At 48.0% G+C, this 8,540-nt stretch overlaps 1 protein-coding gene across 1 annotated transcript in view; it reads right to left on the minus strand.

The window, feature by feature from the left end:
• Positions 1-6,891, minus strand: part of ECHDC3 (enoyl-CoA hydratase domain containing 3) — a 22,266-nt gene extending 15,375 nt beyond the window's left edge. The window contains exons 1-3 of the mRNA XM_081054283.1: positions 6,511-6,891; positions 3,217-3,338; positions 1,702-1,799 (exon numbers count right to left, since the gene is read on the minus strand). Of these exons, the coding sequence (XP_080910409.1) occupies positions 1,702-1,799; positions 3,217-3,338; positions 6,511-6,689 (399 nt within the window). The 5' untranslated portion in view covers positions 6,690-6,891. The remainder of the gene's footprint in view (positions 1-1,701; positions 1,800-3,216; positions 3,339-6,510) is intronic.
• Between the last annotated feature and the right edge of the window lie 1,649 nt (positions 6,892-8,540).

Genomic DNA, 8,540 nt, shown 5'->3' on the forward strand with positions numbered 1-8,540 from the left:
ACTGTGTCGTTTAGTGAGCCAGAGGCAGCAGGGCTTGGACGTTCTCATGAAATCTGACCTTTCTCCTCTGGAAAAGCCTTGGCTCCTGGCCTTTGGTAAGCTGTTCATTTCTCAGTTCATGAAGAGTCCCCGGCAGAGTGATAAAAGCAGGCCCTTCGGATGGAAGGAAGGGCTCTACTGGTTTTTTCTGATGATTTTCTATTTTGGTCAAACATACTGAGTATTAATAGAAAAATAACATCTAAAGCACCAAGCCCTGGCAAACACAGGAGGAGAATGTTACATAATCATTAATGAGAACCAAAGGAGCTAAGTCTTAGCCCTTCCTCCTCTCCATGAAGCCTCAAGTCAACCATTTGTCAGGTCTGTCCCTCCATGAAATAAGAAAACAACAGTTTGATCTGCTGAGGGTTCTGGAAGGGCAAGGAAAACAAGTGATAGTCAAGAAGGTATCTTAGTTCATTCTCCTCCTGTTTTCCACCTCTGTTTTGTCTAGATAGTAGGTATCATTATACTGGGGGTGCCAAAAAATGTATACACATTTTTAACAGATGTTATATATTTAAGAGATATATATTTGTTGAATCATTAATGACCAAGTCAATGAATAAGTGAAAAATTAGGCTAAATAATCTTAGGGTCAGGATATGAAACTGTTTTATACGTCTTATTTCACAACTAGATTTCCATTTTCAGTTTGGCAGGAAACTTTTTTCTTTCTATTTCCCTCAGTATCTTGCAAGTATTATGCATATACTGTGTTTCCCAGAAAATAAGACCTAGCCAGACAATCAGCTCTAATGCGTCATTTGGAGCAAAAATTAATGTAAGACCCTATATTATATTATATTATATTATATTATATTATATTATATTATATTATATTACATTATATTATATTAAAGACCCGATCTTACATTAGTAAAATAAGACCGAGTCTTATATTTGCTCCACAAGACGCATTAGAGCTGATTGTCCAGCTAGGTCTTATTTTCGGGGAAACACGGTAGCAGGTGCTCAATAAATACTCATGAAATGAACTACGTATTACCTAAAGTTGGATTCTATATTCAATTTTTAATTATCCAGGGGTTGATTTGATACATTTATCAATCATTCCAAACTTTTTGTTCTTCCTCTCCTGTATCTGTTGGCAATTTCCCTCCTGAATATGGTCAAAGAGACAGAAGTGAGAATGAAGAGGTTGATGTCCCTACTTGGAGGTGTTGATTATAAAAGTTGGTTGAAAGAAAGGTTTGAAAATAATTTTTAAAATTATTATTATTCCTTTTATGAATGCTTTTCCCCATCAAAAGAGTTGTTTTAGTTTAAAATTTTAAAAATTATAATAATGTTAGGTTCTTTCTGTTTAAGATGTACACTTCCACCCTTTACCTCTTACTTGAGACATATATACCAAGACATAACCCAATGCTGGAGATGGCAGCTGTCAATACGAGCATACATTTAGCTTTCTTTGTTATAACACAAGATCAGTAGCAAACTGTGGTCACTTCTTAAATGTCTAAACCAAATGTTCCTTAAATGAAGGATTCACCAAGGCCACAGGGGTCTCAGGACTTCTGCAGTGGCTGGGTCTCATAGATAAAACCTTGTCTGTAAACTAGAAGCCTCATGCAGTATGTGATACGTATAATTATCATTTTCAGGCTTGCGATGCTGACCGCCGTCCTGGCTTACCTCAGAACAGGTTTGAAATACTTCAGCATGATACGCTGGCCCTTGCTCATCCGTCAGTTCCTTCAAATCATGCCCAGAAGAAAATACTGGCCCCTCAGCTGCCAATGTTTCCAGTTGAGAAAAGAAAATAAGAAAGGTTTAAACAGCAGAGCTAGGAAGTTCACTTATTTGTCTACTGAATAATTTTAGTGAACAATTGTGTCTCAGTCCTGTGGACACTCAGAGAAAGTTAATGGTCCCATTTCGATAAGAACAATTCTAGTTAGTTTGAAAAGTCACAGCCAGTATTTTGTGATGACAATGCAAGGTGAGGCACTTGTACTCAACAGGTCTGTGGTGGAAACCAATGAGAACATGCAGTTACACAAAGGAGAAGGCTCAGAACTAAGGCAAGCGGACTTTTTTCGGAGTTGTCCCTCTGGCTCACACTTTTGTTTTGGGACTTGGTCTGGCCTGACAGTATTGACTCACACATGCCCATCAAAATCCACCATGGCTTTGGCAGTGTCCCTGTCATTTACTCTACAGATAACGGCCACCCGTCCAGGGTGCAATCAGGAAGGTCAGAGTGTGACCTTTGTTTTTATGAGGGGATCTGAGGATGCAATTTTATAGTTATTACTGTCATCATCAACAACAACAAAATGTAATTTTACTGATAAGCTGATAACACTTTCTCATATTTTCCTGTAGCTGTGGCCATTTCGACATTATTCTCTTTAAACAAGGGAGGAAATTGTGTTGTTTGGAATTTAGCTGCCATCCGGGTGGCTCATCTTGTATCATCTGGGTTACATCCCCATGGCTGCTGAAATATATTTGTCCTATTTCTTTTCCCTTCACCATATAAAACACTCGAAAACTTATATTCAACCATAGATAAGAAGGTAATATTCTGAGTATCTGCCTTGAGAAATGCTGATCCTTAATTTCCATAACAACATCACAAGTACATCATAGAGCACCATCCATTTTATTGTTCTATGGATACTTTAAAACGCTGACACTGATACTGTTTATGTTGCTGTATAATTCAGTAAAAATGTTTATTGGAAAAGAGCAAAGAAAGCAATGAGGAAAATGGGGCACCCTTTCAGGCAGCACTGAAGAAGACCGCAGACATTGGTGGAAAGCTCGGTGGGAAAAGAGAAACCAATCAAATGCCAGAGCAGCCTCATCGCAGCCGACTTGGTAGTTTACCCACAAGATCAGTGAGTAAACCTATCTTATTAGGTCCACGAGGAAACCAATTCTCTGATTTAGACAGGAAGACCAGCACAACCAATGTTTCATATCCAAAAGAAAGAAAAAGACATATTTTCACTGCACAGTAATCTTTGCTATAACTTTCACCAAAGCCCCCACTACACAGAAGTTTTGCGTAATTAATGTTTTTGTAAAGGATCTTCAAAACCTTTGTCCCATTAAGTGAGGGAATGCCCCAGTTAACCAAAGAATGTTGAGAAATCTCTTCTGGGAACTGCAGAACCCCGAGGATGGATATCAGATAAGTACCTGAAATGATGATGACTTTCAGATCTTTGCTTTCAGCTTCATGGAGAATGTCACTCTGGAGAGATTTCAGCATTGCCAGTGACAGCGCGTTCCTTCTCTTCGGATGGCTCAAGACAATGCTCCTGCGAGGAACAGTTTATAATGGCTAGTCATGCACAGGTCAAAACAAGTGAGGACCCCTGCAATTTCTTTCTAAGCTGGGGGCTGTTTTTCAAACACCAGAAAAGAGAACTGCAGGTGCTGTGAGTTACAGCTAAGTCAAAACAAGGAGACTTCCTGAAACGCAGGGAAGAGGGTTTTCTCCCTCTTCCCTGGATTTTCTCCAGGTTTGCTGTCAGAAACGTTACTGCCACCTCAACAGAAAGGGCAAATCAGAGTCATTCCAAGCCCTACTCAGAGTCTGCGAGGTTGGCAAGACGATGGCGGGAGCCAGAGGCGTCTGACACACAGTACTCCCCTCAACTGACTTCTTCCCATTGTTATTCAGAAAGGCTAAGGTTAGGAAAAGAGCCAAGAATGAAAAGGTGCCCCTAGATCTCCTCCCACCCACCTCACAGAAGAGGCAGCCAAGGTGCAGCTGCCTGTATGCGTCTATGACAGCATTTCCCCCTTTTCTATAGTCGCCTCCTGGAATGCTGCACAGTAGTTCATGATGTGAATGGGATGACATGTGAAGAACAAAAGGACAGAACCTTCCAGCAAGGGGGGCTCTTCTGGACACGTCATCTCACTGGCATTCAAAGGCCTGCTTGCTATTTAAAGGTGCTGATTTAAATAACTTGTATTTCTTCTTACTGCCTACACACAGAAATGTCTTCTTTTTGCTGTTATATGGATGGGCAGGAGCCAAACACTAGGTTATTGTTATGTGTTTTATATGTTTCCCATGTCTCTACACACGGTTTCTACCTTCCTCATTCTTTTTTTTAAATCTGATATTCCAATCACTAGGTGTCAGTTTGGATCCTCCAGAAATAGGCTCCTGGCCACTCTTTTCTGGAAAACCACTTTGATGACTGAGTTTATTTCAGTACAATAAGACTACCATTTTCTTTGGAATACCATTTCTGTTTTGCTGCCATCTTCAGGTGGCTGTGATAGTCATTGCTGTTTCTCATATACGTGTTGTCTCCTAAGTACAAAAATGACTTGCGGCTGATACGCTGATAGACTTTGAAACCTGTATTTTTTTTCTTTTTGGTGGGGAGGGGGCAGTGGTGAGAGAATTGCTGATAAACCTTCCAGTAAAATAATGAGTGTGCTTGCTGTAGCAAACTAAAAAAGCTGCCATCCCATCCATGACATATGCTTAAATTACATTCTAAAGCCTCAGGCAAAATTGTGCAAAAAGATGCCAGCCCCCAAAGGCCCATGCTGCATGACGGTGTCTGCTCATATGCGTCCCATTAATCCTTTGGCTCGCATGTTACACCCTGTCAGAGTGCTCTGAGTTGCTGAGTTTACTTTTTAACCCAGTATAACCAGGCTTCTGTTCTTGCCACTCCACTAAAACTGTTCTCCCCGAGCATCTCATAATTGTCAGAACCAAATCCAATGGCCATTTGGATTATGCTCTCTTTCTGGAAAGACATTCCTCCCCTCCTGGCTTGTTGGTCCTTCTCTGGCCTGTCCTCCACTTCCATATGCTCCTAGCCTTCTGCTAACCCCTACATGCCAGTTGTCCTCAGAGCTCCTCCTGGGCCTGCTGCAGCACCCAGTTCCTGGCTGGCCCTCACTCCATGACAGTGGTGCTGCTGAGAGGAACAAACAGCTTTCAAGCGTGACTGAGTTGCTCAGTCTCACCTGCTTGGTGACTACCAGTATTGGTTTCATGCTGGATTGGGGGGCTTCCTTCCTACTAAACGGTTCCCAGCATTTATGAGCAGATTGTTCCAATCGTCTATCTCCCTTTGTGATTCATGTTTAACTCTGGAGAACGCAACCAGGCCTCCTTTTGGTCATCGGGCTGCCATGCCACAAGTCAGGCTTCTAACCAGATGGAACCAGATTTGCAGAAGCAGGACTGACCTTGAAAAAGGGAAAGATGGGCTCCGGCCTGGGCCCTGCACTTTGGGGTACCAGTGCTCTGGGCCGTCTCCCAGCTGGGCCCCTCTAGGTGAGCAGGAGACCACTGTGATAATAGGATGTGCCCACCTAAACTCACCTCCCTCTTCTGCTGCAGTACCTGAGACCTTGAATTCCCTGGCTAAGCAGTGGGCACCCCAAAGCCCTGGGGTGACCAAGAGATGTGTATAGAGAGTAAGACAATAGAGAGAATATGGGCATGTGGATGGGGTGTCTGCAGACCTGTGTGCCAAGCCCCTCACAGAACAGCAGGAAGAGGGAGGGTGGAGAGGTGGAAAGGGCTGAGGGAATGTGGGAAGAAAAGAACAAAGGCTGCAGGCCAGCAGCTGACTCTCTACCTCCACCGTTTTGGGGGACTTCTAGAATCCTGAGAACTGTAAATTCTAACATGGCCTCCAGGTTTTATGAAGGGCTTCTTGTCAGGGCAGAAGAAAACATACTTGGCAGTTAGCTTGATTTGTAACTTTTAAATACTTAGACTTGCTATGTGGGCCGCTGGGCCCTGGGTTGGCCAGGCATAGGTCAGGGTGAGGCCTGGATGAGGCTAGGTGCCCTTCAGCCTTTACTACTTCATCGTCCAGTTTCCACTATGTGCACAGGTACGGTTTGAAGGGTTTCTGGCTCGTTGAGCCAAAGGGCAGAGCTAAGTACGGTGTGTCCTTCATCCTGTTTGTTGACCCTGCACTTCTGGGTGAGGGCCTAGGAGCAGCTCGGCTAGGCCTGACCCGGCCTTGGAGTCCGGTCAATTTGTGAGGCACAGAGCCCTCTAGGGAAGGGCTTTCTCAGAGGCCGTAGCAGCGGTGGGGCCACAGCACAGCTGCCCACACTGAGCCCGAGTCCAATGACCACTCGGCTCGGTTGCCCTAGAGGTTTAGTGAACCTCTAGGTTGCAGTCCCACTTGAAATCCTCCGGTGTGAGTCCTACAAGGTCCCACACATTACTGTGCCCACGCACGGGACCCGTGTAAGCACCGTCTCGGCGATTCCGTCCCGCCGGCGCGATTCCACAGTGACGGACAGAGGGGCCCGGGCGGCGACGGCCCTGACCACTAACGGAGCCCTCGTTGGACTCCGCGTCGGGGGGCCGGCGCGGTGCCTGGCCTCCTCTGCCCACCTCTCTCCCGGGTCCCGCCGTCCACCCCCACGGGGACAGCCCGCACGCCCACGGCCGCTCCCGCAGGGCCAGGGCGCCCGCGCCAGGCCGCTGACCTGATGCCGTCCCGCTGCCGCATGCTGGTGGGTCGAGGCTCCGGCTCCGGCCGCTCGGCCCCCGCCGGCCCCCGGCTGCAGAAGCCAGCGGCGAATGGAGCCCACGGGCCGCGCGGGAGCCAGCCGGGCACCTTTGTCCCGAAGGCCCGCAAACCCGCGGGGCCGGCCAAGGTAGCCATGGCAGCCAGAGAGGCGCTCCGGGGGCCGAACGGCCCGAGGACCGCAGGCGCCGGGCGCTGGGAAGGGCGCTGCTGTGAGCACAGCCGCTGCGCGTCGAGCGCTCCTGGCCGCCGGCGAAACCCGGTGGAAACTTTCCGGCCCAGGCCTCGATTCGACTCTACTCCCAGGCCGACCCCGCGCCCCCGGTCCCGCCCCCGGGCCCCGCCCACTGCCGCCCCGCCCCCGGGCCCTGGAGCGCAGCCCCCGAGACACCGCCCCGCCCCCGGGCCCTGGAGCACCGCCCCCGAGACACCGCCCCGCCCCTGGGCCCTGGAGTGCCGCCCCCGAGACACCGCCCCGCCCCCGGGCCCTGGAGCACCGCCCCCGAGGGACTAAGGGGTGGTCCTGGGATGACCGACGCGGACTTTAAACTTGCGGGCGCTCTCGGTAGTTTGTTTGCCCTAACAAGGCCAGATAACGAGTTTAAGGGAGGTCAGGAGTGGGCTGGTCTGTTCATTTCTGCACCAAAAATGTGGTGGTTTGCCTACATTAGAAAAATGAATGTCGTCAGGTGGTGATTGGTGTGAGCTGTGAAAGCCTCTTTGTTACTTCACTCCACCCACGGGAAACGGCCCAGGCCTGGCCAGTGATCACAGGACAGGAGGTGAGGTGTATTCCACTCAGGCGTTGACTTTTGAATGCTTCATGCCCTCTCTTTGAGAAGCCCTGGGATCTACATTTATTTCTTGGGTTTTTCAAATGCACCGGGGAGGGAAAAGAAGGCCCTTTTCAGGATCTGTGTGGCTGCCACGGGGCAGGGCATATCCTGCAGCTTAAAAACTTAAGTATGATAAGAATACTTTTATTGTCATTTGTTAGTTAATGGCTTTGGGTATTTGTTAAATTCTGAAAGTCTGGAGATTTGCAGGACACAGAAGATATGGTCTTGGCCCTCAAGGGTCTTATAGTCTGCAGGGGAGACACCATGCCCAAGACCCTCCACACCTGTCCCACTAGGAAGTTTTGAAAGGATAACAGTTGTGCTCATATGGGGCCAATGATAGTGGCTTAGAATAGTCACGCACTGGGTTCCTCTGAGTGGAAACTTCCTTTAATTCTCAGCATCATAGTTGGGCGGAACACTTATTTACACAGCAATGTTTTGCTATATCAACTGAGATCATCACCACGCACACGCACCACCACCACCCACCACTTCATTTCCTGGGTCCTCGCTCCATTCAGGCAGCTGGGGTATCCTTCATTCATTGCTTCCAAGGAAGAAGGGATCTGGCAGAATTAAGAGACAAACGGGGAAAAGGTAGGAGTGGGAAAGAACACCAAGCAGGCATAATAGATGAGGGGTGGGGAGCACCAATGTCAGCAAGAGGCCTCCCGCCTGAGACAAGATTGAGGTCCCCCAGGTTTGGGGGCATTGATGGTGCAAGGAGAACTTGTAGGAAAAATCAGGAGAAGACAACTGTGGTAGGACTTGGGAAAGGGGTGGGCCCAAGCCTCCTAGTGAAGGGGAATGGGGGCAAGCCAGAGCCAGGGTGGGGGCAGGCTTGCTCGTTTCCTTGTTAAAACCCCAGGGGAATCATGAGGCTCTCAGTGGCACGGAATGTCTGGGCAGATGGGCCTGAACACCTCACAGAATTTCACGTGGCCCGGGGTGATGCTGTGACAACAAACTTGTCCCTGTCCTCTAACGGGATCAGAAGCAGCTGAGAGTCTGGACCTGAGAAGGCTTTGAGGTGGGGCATGGAAGATGGCTCGGCAAGTGTGGATTGACAAGTGGAAGAAAAGGTGGGAAAGAGGACCCCTTGGATGGATGCCATCACCTGTAGGTAGGCTAGAATATGCCCAGGTAA

This window comes from Rhinolophus hipposideros, assembly GCF_964194185.1.
Source record: "Rhinolophus hipposideros genome assembly, chromosome: 1".
Taxonomy (NCBI): domain Eukaryota; kingdom Metazoa; phylum Chordata; class Mammalia; order Chiroptera; family Rhinolophidae; genus Rhinolophus; species Rhinolophus hipposideros.